Consider the following 15,693-nt stretch of genomic DNA (forward strand, 5'->3'; position numbering starts at 1 on the left):
GATGGGGAGCCTAGGAGGTACTCTCAGGGGGGTCCTCTCCCACTATTGGAGCCTGGAGAGCCTGCACTCCACCACTGGTAAGAGGGTACCTACCTTACACACAACACACGCACACACCATACACACACCACACACACCTCAGTGGGAGTAGGGTTAAAGGGTTTGTGTGTTTTTGGCCTGGCGGGTTTAGAAGGGAGGGGTGTTACCTGTCAGTCATTCTGAGTGTGATGGTTGCCATGGTTTTGTGGTGCTGGAGTCTGTCAGTCTGTTCTGACCAGACCTGTTGATGAGTTGTCAATCATGGCTTAAAGGCACTGGCCGTGTAACTGTTGTCTTGGCGTTAGTAAACATGCTTCAGACTGTGACATGATATGACTTCATCTCCTATTGGCTCAGATAAAGGATGCATTGAGTTGGTGTTGTCTTACATTAGACACAGGCCTGTGTCGTTTTGCTGCTAAGATCTTCTGCATGTTTTCTCTGTAGGAAGACATGACAGAGTACGAGGTGTGACAGATGATTATGCTCACTTAATGAGGTGTATCAGGTTAGCGGTTATCCAGCACAAAGGTCTCTAGGTAAGAGATGTATATTTTCACACAGAGCTTATGAGGTTGTTTGATAAATGGTGGAAGATATGGAGGGTGTTGGCCTCAACTGAAATAGCGATGTGTGATATTATGGTGTATTTGTCATATACAGCAGACGGAGGATTAAGTCATTTTGTCATTATGGCAGAGGGCTGTGTGTTTGTGTGTGTGTGTGTGTCTTTGAGTGTGCATGTGCCTGTGTGTGTGCATGTGCACATATGTGTGTATGTGTGTGTGTGTTAGCATGTGTGTGAATTTGCACACTCTGTAAGTGCCTGTGCAGTACCTGTTTGCTATTTCTGCTGTTGTCATCTGAGCGGGTGCAGCCAGGCTTGGAGTGTAATGATTCAGGAGAGAAGAGATGGCAGTTCTACTAGCTACAGGCTAAAATGCCACTGTGTGTGTGTGCGTGTGTTTGTGTGTGTGTGTGTGTGCGTGTGTTTGTGTGTGTGTTTGTGTGCGTGTGTATGTGACGGCAGCCCCATTAGCTACAGGCTAAAATGTCAGGCCACAGCTGTTATTAAAGGCAGTAGAAGGGAAGAGGCACTAATAGGCTAGCTACTGTTTGTCACATCAACCCCACATCAAGGGTTAGTCTCTTATCAAATAGGTGCCAATCAGTGTCGTCATGGTAACAGTGATCTGAGTGTGGGGTGGATGTTTGTTATGTATATATGGCTAATATCTTCACTGCATTGCTCAGTTTTAGTTGATTAACTTTCTGTACTGTACATGTTATATGGGGGGATACAGTAGGAGAGAATCCTTGGTGTTTGTTGCCAAGTGCACTTTCACACACACATACGCACACATTCACACACACACACACACACACACACACACACACACACACACACACACACACACACGGAATGTTATTGGAGAAAGCTGTGGTTTTCAGAATGGCCCTGGTCAGAATCTAAACTGGCGTTGTCTCTGCCTCTCTCTCTCACACACCCACACATTGTGCTATCTCTCTGTCTCTCTTGCTCTCTTCCTCTCTCTCTCTCTTCCTCTCTCTCTCTCTCTCCCTCTCACTGCTTGTGAAACCTGATACATGGTAAACATTAAAAGCTGAGCCACTCGGTCTCCATTGAGGCTGTCGCACTGCCACTGATGAACTGAGAGAGAGAGAGAGAGACAGAGAGACAGAGAGACCGAAAGGTACAGAAAGATACAGAAAGGAGATAGATGAAAAGAGAGAGACAGAGCTAGAGAGCATCAAGAGAGGAGGATAGAGTGAGAGAAGATGGTACAGATGTAGGATCTTAATTTGATCACTCTTTTTCATTCCGCAGAGAATGCAGATGAGCTTCATGATGTACATGAATTCACTTAAAACCCACACTAACACAAGGTTACAGTGCCTTGCAAAAGTTTTTCCTATTTTGTTGCATTACAACCTGTAATTTAAATTGATTTTTATTTGGATTTCATGTAATGGACTTACACAAAATAGTCCAAATTGGTGAAGTGAAATGAAAAAAATCACTTGTTTCAAAAAACCTAAAATATTCAAAACTGAAAAGTGTTGGGTGCATATGTAAAAAAAAAATGGAAAGAATATGGCACCACAACAAACCTGCCAAGAGAGGGCCGCCCACCAAAACGTATGGACCAGGCAAGGAGGGCATTAATCAGAGAGGCAACAAAGAGACCAAAGATAACCCTGAAGGAGCTGCAAAACTCCACAGCGAAGATTGCAGTATCTGTCCATAGGGCCACTTTAAGCCGTACACTCCACAGAGCTGGGCTTTACGGAAGAGTGGCCAGAAAAAAGCCATTGCTTAAAGAAAAAAAATAAGCAAACATGTTTGGTGTTCAGCAAAAGGCATGTGGGAGACTCCCCAAACATATGGAAGAAGGTACTCTGGTCAGATGAGACTAAAATTGAGCGCAAACCCAACACTTCTCATCCCCACGGTGAAGCATGGTGGTGGCAGCATCATGCTGTGGGGATGTTTTTCATCGGCAGGGACTGTGAAACTGGTCAGAATTGAAGGAATGATGGATGGCTGTCACGTCCTGACCAGTATAGAGTATATTTGGTTATTGTAGTTTGGTCAGGACGTGGCAGAGGGTAGTTGATGTATGTATTATGGGGTTTGTCACTGGTCTATGTCTGTGTTTCTATGTCTAGTTGATTGGGGTTGGACTCTCAATTGAAGGCAGGTGTGTTGAGTTGCCTTTGATTGGGAGTCCTATATAGTAGGGTGTGTTTGTCTTTGTTTTTCGTGGGTAGTTGTTTGAGAGCACTGCTTTTTGTTGAGCCTGCTTTCACTGTTTCATGTCGCTAGTTTGTTTATTGTTTTCTTCCGTGGTGTTCGCATTATTTTATAAATAAATATGTTGAGCACGAAACCCGCTGCGCATTGGTCCCTTTCTCTCTATGACGACAAGCGTGACAATGGCGCTAAATACAGGGAAATTCTTGAGGGAAACCTGTTTCAGTCTCCCAGAGATTTGAGACTGGGACGGAGGTTCACCTTCCAGCAGGACAATGACCCTAAGCATACTGCTAAAGCAACACTTGAGTGGTTTAAGGGGAAACATTTAAATGTATTGGAATGGCCTAGTCAAAGCCCAGAACTCAATCCAATTAAGAATCTGTGGTATGACTTAAAGATTGCTGTACACTTTCGGAACCCATCCAACTTGAAGGAGCTGGAGCAGTTTTGCCTTGAAGAATTGGGAAAACATCCCCGTGGCTAGATGTGTCAAGCTTATAGAGACATACCCCAAGAGACTTGCAGCTGTAATTGCTGGGAAAGGTGGCTCTACAAAGTATTGACTTTGGGGAGGTGAATAGTTATGGACGCTCAAGTTTTCAGTTTTTTTGTCTTATTTCTTGTTTGTTTCACAAGAAAAAATATTTTGCATCTTCAAAGTGGTAGGCATGTTGTGTAAAACAAATGATACAAACCCCCCCCAAAATCCATTTTAATTCCAGGTTGTAAGGCAACAAAATAGGAAAAATGCCAAGGGGTGTGAATACTTTCGTAAGCCACTGTATTATTGCAATTTTCATGTAGCTTACTTTTGGCCAACTAATGATCAAGCAACATTATGGACTAAATGTTCAAATCCTGTTGCTGCAGGATTATTTTGCTGTGACAATATAGGTCAAATTAAGATCCTATATCTTTAAGAGAAAGACCAATGTGTGAGAGGGGGATGGAGGGAAGAGAGGTAGTGAAAAGTGAAAGAAATACAGTTGAGACTCAAACACCTCGTCCATTCAGAAAACCCTGGCTGCTCTCACCATAACAGTTACAGTGGGGGGAAAAAGTATTTGATCCCCTGCTGATTTTGTACGTTTGCCGATTGACAAAGAAAGGATCAGTCTATAATTTTAATGGTAGGTTTATTTGAACAGTGAGAGACAGAATAACAACAAAAATATCCAGAAAAATGCATGTCAGAAATGTTATAAATTGATTTGCATTTTAATGAGGGAAAAAGTATTTGACCCCCTCTCAATCAGAAAGATTTCTGGCTCCCAGGTGTCTTTTATACAGGTAACGAGCTGAGATTAGGAGCACACTCTTAAAGGGAGTGCTCCTAAAAGCAGCTTGTTACCTGTAAAAAAGACACCTGTCCACAGAAGCAATCAATCAATCAGATTCCAAACTCTCCACCATGGCCAAGACCAAAGAGCTCTCCAAGGATGTCAGGGACAAGATTGTAGACCTACACAAGGCTGGAATGGGCTACAAGACCATCGCCAAGCAGCTTGTGAGAAGGTGACAACATTTTGTGCGATTATTCGCAAATGGAAGAAACACAAAATAACTGTCAATATCCCTCGGCCTGGGGCTCCATGCAAGATCTCACCTCGTGGAGTTGCAATGATCATGAGAACGGTGAGGAATCAGCCCAGAACTACACGGGAGGATCTTGTCAATGATCTCAAGGCAGCTGGGACGATAGTCACCAAGAAAACAATTTGTAACACACTACACCGTCAAGGACTGAAATCCTGCAGCGCCCGCAAGGTCCCCCTGCTCAAGAATACATATACATGCCCGTCTGAAGTTTTCCAATGAACATCTGAATGACTCAGAGGACAACTGGTGAAAGTGTTGTGGTCAGATGAGACCAAAATGGAGCTCTTTGACATCAACTCAACTCGCCGTGTTTAGAGGAGGAGGAATGCTGCCTATGACCCCAAGAACACCATCTCCACCGTCAAACATGGAGGTGGAAACACTATGCTTTGGGGGTGTTTTTCTGCTAAGGGGACAGGACAACTTCATCGCATCAAAGCGACGATGGACGGGGCCATGTACCGTCAAATCTTGGGTGAGAACCTCCTTCCCTCAGCCAGGGCATTGAAAATGGGTCGTGGATGGGTATTCCAGCATGACAATGACCCAAAACACACGGCCAAGGCAACAAAGGAGTGGCTTCAGAAGAAGCACATTAAGGTCCTGGAGTGGTCTAGCCAGTCTCCAGACCTTAATCCCATAGAAAATCTGTGGAGGGAGCTGAAGGTTCGAGTTGCCAAACGTCAGCCTCAAAATCTTAATGACTTGGAGAAGATCTGCAAAGAGGAGTGGGACAAAATTCCTCCTGAGATGTGTGCAAACCTGGTGGCCAACTACAAGAAACATCTGACCTCTGTGATTGCCAACAAGGGTTTTGCCACCAAGTACTAAGTCATGTTTTGCAGAGGGGTCAAATACTTATTTCCCTAATTAAAATGCAAATCAATTTATAAAATTTTTGACATGCGTTTTTCTGGATTTTTTTGTTGTTATTCTGTCTCTCACTGTTCAAATAAACCTACTATTAAAATTATAGACTGATCATTTCTTTGTAAGTGGGCAAACGTACAAAATCAGCAGGGGATCAAATACTTTTTACCCCCGCTGTATAACAGACTCTCCCCAGAGTCTTGTGCAGTCACACAGAAAGTTTTCTCCTCTCCTGAAAAGCACAGCCCTGTAGCACACCAGCTGTAAACTGGACCTCGGGAAGCTTTTATGGGCTTGTTATGTTGTATGAGCCTGTCTTTCCTCTGCAACCCTTCCTAAGACAGAGCTGTGTTTGTGGAAGATAGCCAGGCGGCTGCTAATGGAATTTCATAGCTGCATTGATTTGAGCTTCATTGACCTCTGAGAGGGTGAAGATGAAAGGTCACAGATGTAGGTAGTAACCTGGCCAGGAAACCAGAAACAAACAGATAGAAAGACGAGTGATGTGCATCAGCTTTGCCCTTGAGAAGGAGGGTATTGGGTGTTTGAGTTTGGGAGAAAGAGAAGGAGACGGAAGAGGAGGAGGAAGAGGAGGAGGAAGAAGTAGAAAACAGCCAGACATTGATTCAAAGAGAAGTGTAATCGTATTCCGGCTAGTTGTTTTGGGAGGCGAGGTGACTGTGAGTGCTCCAGAGTTGACATGGGGACAGAGGAGAACGGGGATCTAGTGCCCCTCCCGAAACACAGAGCCCTAGTGACAGGCAATGTCCTCCCCCTCCCTCCCTCCCTCCCTCCCTCCCTCCCTCCCTCCCTCGCTGCTCTTAGACGGGGTGACGTTATCTCTTACTCTTCTCAGGGTTGGTGATTCACCCCCATTCAGATGCCATGATAACATGACACTCAGTCCATGCTGTAGCTGTTGCTGCTAGCTACTGAATCAGACTTTGATGTGGTTCCGCAGGCAGGCAGGCAGGCAGGCAGGAGGGCAGGCAGGCAGGCAGGCAAGCTGATAGAGAGGCAGGCAGGCAGGCAGGCAGGCAGAGGCAAGCTGATAGAAAGGCAGGCAGGCAGGCAGGCAGGCAGGCAGGCAGGCAGGCAGGCAGGCAGGCAGGCAGGCAGGCAGGCAGGCAGAGGCAAGCTGATAGAGAGGCAGGCAGGCAGGCAGAGGCAAGCTGATAGAGAGGCAGGCACTTACACACAGCAGACATCACAGCTTTGTCACGCTCTGAGTATAGGATTACTCACGTCACGGCCGTGCCATTGTCCACTCTCAAACTTTCTGTCAGCTGATACTGAAATATTAGCTTCTTCTTGATCCAACAGTAAAAAGAACCATATTCCGTAAAACGCCAGATTGTGTGCACTGTGCATGCATGTGTGATGGCCACTCTGAGGTGAAGCGAGGCCAGTTGGTCAGGGTCCAGGGACCTCACGCTAACCCTTCCACCAAGCACACTCTCTGTCAGCTAGCACAGATAGAGAGGAGGAGGAGGAGGAACCAAGGGAGAGATGTCTGAAAGCATCCATCCAAACAAGAGGGATGTGGACTCTGGAAAATAGGTTGTCTTTTACACCAGTACACACAGCCCTTGTGTACTGCAGCTTGGCTGCTCCTCGCAGTGTGTACTGGGCAGAGAGGGAAGAAAGGCCTTCGCTTCATCACACTACTGTCATCTCAACTCAAATCACTTCTAACCAGAGACAATTTCCCCTTAGTACAATACAGCTACATGCATATTTGCTGTGATGATTTTCTAGAAAGAAATGTCTTGTTCTTCTTTTTTGTAGGCCTTGTTATGTAGTCACACCCTATGTGATGTCCTGTTTCTCCAGTCATATTGACCAATGGGTGAAGGTTGTCACTAGAGAGGTATGAATATGTGATAACATATTTCCGGTCTCAATTGATTGTACTTTTAATGCTGAATACAAAACAGTCATCTGTGACACTTGATGTGGTGTGTTGTCTCACCATTCTGTGTTATGTACAGTGTAAGCAGGGCAGCAGGTAGCCTAGCGGTTAAGAGCATTGGGCCAGTAACCGAAAGGTTGCTGGTTCCAATCCCCAAGCTGACTAGGTGAAGAATCTGTCAATGTGCCCTTAAGCAAGGCACTTAACCCTAATTGCTCCTGTAAGTTGCTCTGGATAAGAGTGTCGGCGAAATTACAAAAAAATGTTAAAGTAAAAATGGAAGTGATATGGTTCTGTGGTGCGGTTGAGTGAGATGACTGATTTAAGTGATGTATGGATGGTTCTCTGGTGTGTTGGGTAGAGGTGTTACAGGTTCTCTGGTGTGTTGGGTAGAGGTGTTACAGGTTCTCTGGTGTGTTGGGTAGAGGTGTTACAGGTTCTCTGGTGTGTTGGGAAGAGGTGTTACAGGTTATCTGGTGTGTTGGGTAGAGGTGTTACAGGTTCTCTGGTGTGTTGGGTAGAGGTGTTACAGGTTCTCTGGTGTGTTGGGTAGAGGTGTTACAGGTGTTCTGGTGTGTTGCGTAGAGGTGTTACAGGTTCTCTGGTGTGTTGGGTAGAGGTGTTACAGGTTCTCTGGTGTGTTGGGTAGAGGTGTTACAGGTTCTCTGGTGTGTTGGGTAGAGGTGTCAGAAGTGTTACAGGTGTTCTGGTGTGTTGGGTAGAGGTGTTACAGGTTCTCTGGTGTGTTGGGTAGAGGTGTTACAGGTTTTCTGGTGTGTTGGGTAGAGGTGTTACAGGTTCTCTGGTGTGTTGGGTAGAGGTGTTACAGGTTCTCTGGTGTGTTGGGTAGAGGTGTTACAGGTGTTCTGGTGTGTTGCGTAGAGGTGTTACAGGTTCTCTGGTGTGTTGGGTAGAGGTGTTACAGGTTCTCTGGTGTGTTGGGTAGAGGTGTTACAGGTTCTCTGGTGTGTTGGGTAGAGGTGTTACAGGTTCTCTGGTGTGTTGGGAAGAGGTGTTACAGGTTATCTGGTGTGTTGGGTAGAGGTGTTACAGGTTCTCTGGTGTGTTGGGTAGAGGTGTTACAGGTTCTCTGGTGTGTTGGGTAGAGGTGTTACAGGTGTTCTGGTGTGTTGCGTAGAGGTGTTACAGGTTCTCTGGTGTGTTGGGTAGAGGTGTTACAGGTTCTCTGGTGTGTTGGGTAGAGGTGTTACAGGTTCTCTGGTGTGTTGGGTAGAGGTGTCAGAAGTGTTACAGGTGTTCTGGTGTGTTGGGTAGAGGTGTTACAGGTTCTCTGGTGTGTTGGGTAGAGGTGTTACAGGTTTTCTGGTGTGTTGGGTAGAGGTGTTACAGGTTCTCTGGTGTGTTGGGTAGAGGTGTTACAGGTTCTCTGCTGTGTTGGGTAGAGGTGTTACAGGTTCTCTGGTGTGTTGGGTAGAGGTGTTACAGGTGTTCTGGTGTGTTGCGTAGAGGTGTTACAGGTTCTCTGGTGTGTTGGGTAGAGGTGTTACAGGTTCTCTGGTGTGTTGGGTAGAGGTGTTACAGGTTCTCTGGTGTGTTGGGTAGAGGTGTCAGAAGTGTTACAGGTGTTCTGGTGTGTTGGGTAGAGGTGTTACAGGTTCTCTGGTGTGTTGGGTAGAGGTGTTACAGGTTTTCTGGTGTGTTGGGTAGAGGTGTTACAGGTTCTCTGGTGTGTTGGGTAGAGGTGTTACAGGTTCTCTGCTGTGTTGGGTAGAGGTGTTACAGGTTCTCTGGTGTGTTGGGTAGAAGTGTCAGAAGTGTTACAGGTGTTCTGGTGTGTTGGGTAGAAGTGTTACAGGTTTTCTGGTGTGTTGGGTAGAGGTGTCAGAAGTGTTACAGGTGCGCTGGTGTGTTGGGTAGAGGTGCTAGAAGTGTTACAGGTTTTCTGGTGTGTTGGGTAGAGGTGTTAGAAGTGTCACCGGTTCTCTGGTGTGTTGGTTAGAGGTGTTACAGGTTCTCTGGTGTGTTGGGTAGAGGTGTTACAGGTTCTCTGGTGTGTTGGGTAGAAGTGTTAGAAGTGTTACAGGTGTTCTGGTGTGTTGGGTAGAGGTGTTAGAAGTGTTACAGGTACTCTGGTGTGTTGGGTAGAGGTGTCAGAAGTGTTACAGGTGTTCTGGTGTGTTGGGTAGAGGTGTTAGAAGTGTTACAGGTGCGCTGGTGTGTTGGGTAGAGGTGCTAGAAGTGTTACAGGTTTTCTGGTGTGTTGGGTAGAGGTGTTACAGGTTCTCTGGTGTGTTGGGTAGAGGTGTTACAGGTTCTCTGGTGTGTTGGGTAGAGGTGTTAGAAGTGTTACAGGTTCTCTGGTGTGTTGGGTAGAGGTGTCAGAAGTGTTACAGGTGTTCTGGTGTGTTGAGTAGAGGTGTTAGAAGTGTTACAGGTTCTCTGGTGTGTTGGGTAGAGGTGTTACAGGTTCTCTGGTGTGTTGGGTAGAGGTGTTACAGGTTCTCTGGTGTGTTGGGTAGAGGTGTTACAGGTTCTCTGGTGTGTTGGGTAGAGGTGTTCGAAGTGTTACAGGTACTCTGGTGTGTTGGGTAGAGGTGTTAGAAGTGTTACAGGTACTCTGGTGTGTTGGGTAGAGGTGTCAGAAGTGTTACAGGTGTTCTGGTGTGTTGGGTAGAGGTGTCAGAAGTGTTACAGGTGTTCTGGTGTGTTGGGTAGAGGTGTTAGAAGTGTTACAGGTTCTCTGGTGTGTTGGGTAGAGGTGTTACAGGTTCTCTGGTGTGTTGGGTAGAGGTGTTACAGGTTATCTGGTGTGTTGGGTAGAGGTGTTACAGGTTCTCTGGTGTGTTGGGTAGAGGTGTTACAGGTTCTCTGGTGTGTTGGGTAGAGGTGTTACAGGTGCTCTGGTGTGTTGGGAAGAGGTGTTACAGGTTCTCTGGTGTGTTGGGTAGAGGTGTTACAGGTTCTCTGGTGTGTTGGGTAGAGGTGTTACAGGTTCTCTGGTGTGTTGGGTAGAGGTGTTAGAAGTGTTACAGGGATGGAGTGTTAGGGCGCTGGGAGGCAATTAACTAGCTAATGGTGGTATATAAGCCTATAGGACCCAAGGCACTGCATTAGGTCACTGCATGGAGCACCGGACATGCCATAAAACAGATTTAATTCTACCAGAGCTGTTCCTTGGGGAACCTTCTCACATGATGTCATGCATCTAACTACAGGAAGTGGACACGTCCGCGAATCAACATCTCTCAATGTTCTGCTGCAATTCTGATTGATTTAAAGATAAACCTTACTGATAATATTGTCTTTCATCACTGTCGGAGCGTGCTGATTTCATGTGTTATTCCAGTGACGATGCAATGGTCCTCACTGCTATAAGATCAAACCTTGACTCAATTTGAATCTGATGATTAAGATCTGCCTCCAGATCTATAAAGAGCAGGTCATAGTATGTTTATATGACACAGTAACTCCCCCTCTCTGACCATGTCCTTTTCTCTCAGTCTGCCTCTAGGTCTATAAAGAGCAGGTCATACTATGTCATTTCTCCACATCTGTACCCAGTAGTACTGTAGCCATCTGTCTGCAGTAATAATCATTTAGTTAATTAGCCATATTTGTATTGGTTTATGTTCCCCTCTATGGCAGTAGGTTAATTGTCCCCCATTAGAATGCAGTTAGCTGAGAGAAGTCATCGTCAATGTATTATTTCAACATCCGTGATATTAATACCCCTGTCGTACTGTACTGTAGCCACACCCCTCTGGCGTATTTACTGTAGAATTTACAGGACTGTGTACATGCTGTGGGAGCGTATAAATCTACTGAAGACAGTCTATGCTGCATTAAGAGGTTTAATTTCACAGACAATGCGTAATAGACTACCTCCCTTGCAGAGCTGGCAGCGGCCCAACCATGTAGAAAGCTTGTATTATTTCCCTTTGTCGTCTTTGGGAATGAAGGAAAGAAAAAAATGTTGTTTGTTCTCTCATTGGCTGGAGTAGCTGGAATTCTTTCTCCTTAAATAGACATCATCCCCCCATCCTCCTCTCTGTTCCGTTCCAAACCAGGAAGGCTCAGGTTCTATCCATTTCAATTCAAGGGGCTTTATTGGCATGGGAACATATGTTTACATTGCCAAAGCAAGTGAAATAGATAAATAAAAGTGAAATAATCAATAAACATTTACAGTAATATTACACTCACAAAAGTTCCAAAATAATATGTATATATACAGTGTTGTAACGATGTGATAATAGTTAATGTACAAAAGTGAAAATAAATAAACATAAATATGGATTGTATTTACAATGGTGTTTGTTCTTCTCTGGTTTCCCTTTTCTTGTGGCAACAGGTCACAAATCTTACTGCTGTCTCCAACCCCACTCTTCCTCCCCTCTTTTGTCATTATTTTCCCTCTTTCCACCCCTGCCTATTTTCCCTCTTTCCACCCCTGCCTATTTTCCCTCTTTCCACCCCTGCCTATTTTCCCTCTTTCCACCCCTGCCTATTTTCCCTCTTTCCACCCCTGCCTATTTTCCCTCTTTCCCCCCCTGCCTATTTTCCCTCTTTCCACCCCTGCCTATTTTCCCTCTTTCCACCCCTGCCTATTTTCCCTCTTTCCACACTGTCACTCTCACATGACAAGCTGACAAGCTGGTTGGCAGAGAGGCAGGCAGGCAGAGAAGCTGGCAGGTAGAGGCAAGCTGATAGAGAGGCAGGCAGGCAGAGAAGCTGGCAGGTAGAGGCAAGCTGATAGAGAGGCAGGCAGGCAGAGAAGCTGGCAGGTAGAGGCAAGCTGATAGAGAGGCAGGCAGGCAGAGAAGCTGGCAGGTAGAGGCAAGCTGATAGAGAGGCAGGCAGGCAGAGAAGCTGGCAGGTAGAGGCAAGCTGATAGAGAGGCAGGCAGGCAGAGAAGCTGGCAGGTAGAGGCAAGCTGATAGAGAGGCAGGCAGGCAGAGAAGCTGGCAGGTAGAGGCAAGATGATAGAGAGGCAGGCAGGCAGAGAAGCTGGCAGGTAGAGGCAAGATGATAGAGAGGCAGGCAGAGAGGCAGGCTGACAGTGGCAGGCAGGCAGGCAGAGTGGCAGGCAGGCTGACATAAAGGCAGGCAGAGAGGCAGGCAGAGAGGTGGGGTGACAGAGACGCGGTCTGACAGAGAGGCGGTCTGACAGAGAGGCGGTCTGACAGAGAGGCGGTCTGACAGAGAGGTGGTCTGACAGAGAAGCGGTCTGACAGAGAGGCGGTCTGACAGAGAGGTGGTCTGACAGAGAGGTGGTCTGACAGAGAGGCAGGCGGACTGAGAGGCGGTCTGACAGAGAGGAGGTCTGACAGAGAGGCGGTCTGACAGAGAGGAGGTCTGACAGAGAGGCGGTCTGACAGAGAGGTGGTCTGACAGAGAGGTGGTCTGACAGAGAGGCGGTCTGACAGGGAAGCGGTCTGACAGAGAGGCGGTCTGACAGAGAGGTGGTCTGACAGAGAGGAGGTCTGACAGAGAGGCGGTCTGACAGAGAGGAGGTCTGACAGAGAGGCGGGCGGACAGAGAAGCGGTCTGACAGAGAGGCGGTCTGACAGAGAGGAGGTCTGACAGAGAGGCGGTCTGACAGAGAGGAGGTCTGACAGAGAGGCGGTCTGACAGAGAGGAGGTCTGACAGAGAGGAGGTCTGACAGAGAGGCGGTCTGACAGAGAGGCAGGCTGACAGAGAGGCGGTCTGACAGAGAGGCGGGCTGACAGAGAGGCGGGCTGACAGAGAGGAGGTCTGACAGAGAGCCGGTCTGACAGGGAAGCGGTCTGATAGAGAGGCGGGCTGACAGAGAGGCGGGCTGACAGAGAGGCGGGCTGACAGAGAGGCGGCCTGACAGAGACCCATGTGGACAGAGATGCAGGCTGACAGAGAGGCTGGCAGACAGAGAGGCGGGCTGACAGAGAGGCGGGCTGACAGAGAGGCGGGCTGACAGAGAGGCGGTCTGACAGAGATGCAGGTGGACAGAGATGCAGGCTGACAGAGAGGCTGGCAGACAGAGAGGCGGGCTGACAGAGAGGCTGGCAGACAGGGAGGCGGTCTGACAGAGAGGCGGTCTGACAGAGAGGAGGTCTGACAGAGAGGAGGTCTGACAGAGAGGCGGTCTGACAGAGAGGAGGTCTGACAGAGAAGCGGTCTGACAGAGAGGAGGTCTGACAGAGAGGCGGTCTGACAGAGAGGAGGTCTGACAGAGAAGCGGTCTGACAGAGAGGCGGTCTGACAGAGAGGCGGTCTGACAGAGAGGCGGGCTGACAGAGAGGCGGGCTGACAGAGAGGAGGTCTGACAGAGAGCCGGTCTGACAGGGAAGCGGTCTGATAGAGAGGCGGGCTGACAGAGAGGCGGGCTGACAGAGAGGCGGGCTGACAGAGAGGCGGCCTGACAGAGACCCATGTGGACAGAGATGCAGGCTGACAGAGAGGCTGGCAGACAGAGAGGCGGGCTGACAGAGAGACGGGCTGACAGAGAGGCGGGCTGACAGAGAGGCGGTCTGACAGAGATGCAGGTGGACAGAGATGCAGGCTGACAGAGAGGCTGGCAGACAGAGAGGCGGGCTGACAGAGAGGCTGGCAGACAGGGAGGCGGTCTGACAGAGAGGCGGTCTGACAGAGAGGAGGTCTGACAGAGAGGAGGTCTGACAGAGAGGCGGTCTGACAGAGAGGAGGTCTGACAGAGAAGCGGTCTGACAGAGAGGAGGTCTGACAGAGAGGCGGTCTGACAGAGAGGAGGTCTGACAGAGAAGCGGTCTGACAGAGAGGCGGTCTGACAGAGAGGCGGTCTGACAGAGAGGAGGTCTGACAGAGAAGCGGTCTGACAGAGAGGCGGTCTGACAGAGAGGCGGGCTGACAGAGAGGCGGGCTGACAGAGAGGAGGTCTGACAGAGAAGCGGTTTGACAGAGAGGCTAGCGGACAGAGAGGCGGTCTGACAGAGAGGCGGTCTGACAGAGAAGCGGTCTGACAGAGAGGAGGTCTGACAGAGAGGCGGTCTGACAGAGAAGCGGTCTGACAGAGAGGTGGTCTGACAGAGAGGCGGTCTGACAGAGAGGCGGTCTGACAGAGAAGCGGTCTGACAGAGAGGAGGTCTGACAGAGAGGAGGTCTGACAGAGAGGCGGTCTGACAGAGAGGCGGTCTGACAGAGAGGTGGTCTGACAGAGAAGCGGTTTGACAGAGAGGAGGTCTGACAGAGAAGCGGTTTGACAGAGAGGCGGTCTGACAGAGAGGCGGTCTGACAGAGAGGAGGTCTGACAGAGAAGCGGTTTGACAGAGAGGAGGTCTGACAGAGAGGCTAGCGGACAGAGAGGCGGTCTGACAGGGAGGCGGTCTGACAGAGAGGCGGTCTGACAGAGAGGCGGTCTGACAGAGAGGCGGTCTGACAGAGAGGCGGTCTGACAGAGAGGCGGTCTGACAGAGAGGAGGTCTGACAGAGAGGCTAGCGGACAGAGAGGTGGTCTGACAGGGAGGCGGTCTGACAGAGAGGCGGTCTGACAGAGAGGCGGTCTGACAGAGAGGCGGTCTGACAGAGAGGCGGGCTGACAGAGATGAGGTCTGACAGAGAGGAGGTCTGACAGGGAAGCGGTCTGACAGAGAGGCGGTCTGACAGAGGTGGTCTGACAGAGAGGAGGTCTGACAGAGAGGCGGTCTGACAGAGAGGAGGTCTGACAGAGAGGCGGTCTGACAGAGAGGCGGTCTGACAGAGAGGAGGTCTGACAGAGAAGCGGTTTGACAGAGAGGAGGTCTGACAGAGAAGCGGTTTGACAGAGAGGCGGTCTGACAGAGAGGCGGTCTGACAGAGAGGAGGTCTGACAGAGAAGCGGTTTGACAGAGAGGAGGTCTGACAGAGAGGCTAGCGGACAGAGAGGCGGTCTGACAGGGAGGCGGTCTGACAGAGAGGCGGTCTGACAGAGAGGCGGTCTGACAGAGAGGCGGTCTGACAGAGAGGCGGTCTGACAGAGAGGCGGTCTGACAGAGAGGCGGTCTGACAGAGAGGCTAGCGGACAGAGAGGTGGTCTGACAGAGAGGTGGTCTGACAGAGAGGCGGGCTGACAGAGAGGCGGGCTGACAGAGAGGCGGGCTGACAGAGAGGCGGGCTGACAGAGAGGCGGGCTGACAGAGAGGCGGGCTGACAGAGAGGCGGTCTGACAGAGAGGCGGTCTGACAGAGAGCCGGTCTGACAGGGAAGCGGTCTGACAGAGAGGCGGTCTGACAGAGAGGAGGTCTGACAGAGAGGAGGTCTGACAGAGAGGCGGTCTGACAGAGAGGCGGGCGGACAGAGAAGCGGTCTGACAGAGAGGCAGGCGGACAGAGAGGCAGGCAGACTGAGAGGCAGGCTGACAGAGAGGCAGACGGATAGGCAGGCTGACAGGCAGGCACACCAGGGGGAAGGGAACTGCTCTCTGTCACAGTGGGTAATTATAGGTTGACACAAGTGACTGGCCTTGTTCTTCTCTTTCATTGCTCCCTTCATCCCTTGAATATTTCCTTACCTGCTGTGGAAGAGGGGGATTGGAGAGAGAGA

The 15,693-nt window shown here is 49.2% G+C and overlaps 1 protein-coding gene and 1 long non-coding RNA gene across 4 annotated transcripts in view; both read left to right on the forward strand.

The window, feature by feature from the left end:
* The window catches only part of LOC115152897 (rho guanine nucleotide exchange factor 4), an 82,648-nt gene that overhangs the window by 15,532 nt on the left and 51,423 nt on the right, over nucleotides 1-15,693 (forward strand). The window contains exon 1 of one of the 3 annotated variants that reach the window (XM_029697834.1): nucleotides 1-77. This exon is cut by the window's left edge and continues 471 nt beyond it. The exons of the other annotated variants lie outside the window; for them this stretch is intronic. Coding sequence (XP_029553694.1) covers nucleotides 1-77 — 77 coding nt within the window. The remainder of the gene's footprint in view (nucleotides 78-15,693) is intronic. 3 annotated transcript variants of the gene reach the window in all.
* LOC115152918 (uncharacterized) lies at nucleotides 8,395-9,649 on the forward strand. The gene is made up of 3 exons (XR_003867604.1): nucleotides 8,395-8,636; nucleotides 8,765-9,202; nucleotides 9,408-9,649. It is a non-coding gene; the product is annotated as an uncharacterized LOC115152918 (long non-coding RNA).

Source organism: Salmo trutta, chromosome 2 (genome assembly GCF_901001165.1).
Source record: "Salmo trutta chromosome 2, fSalTru1.1, whole genome shotgun sequence".
In the NCBI taxonomy this organism is placed as follows: domain Eukaryota; kingdom Metazoa; phylum Chordata; class Actinopteri; order Salmoniformes; family Salmonidae; genus Salmo; species Salmo trutta.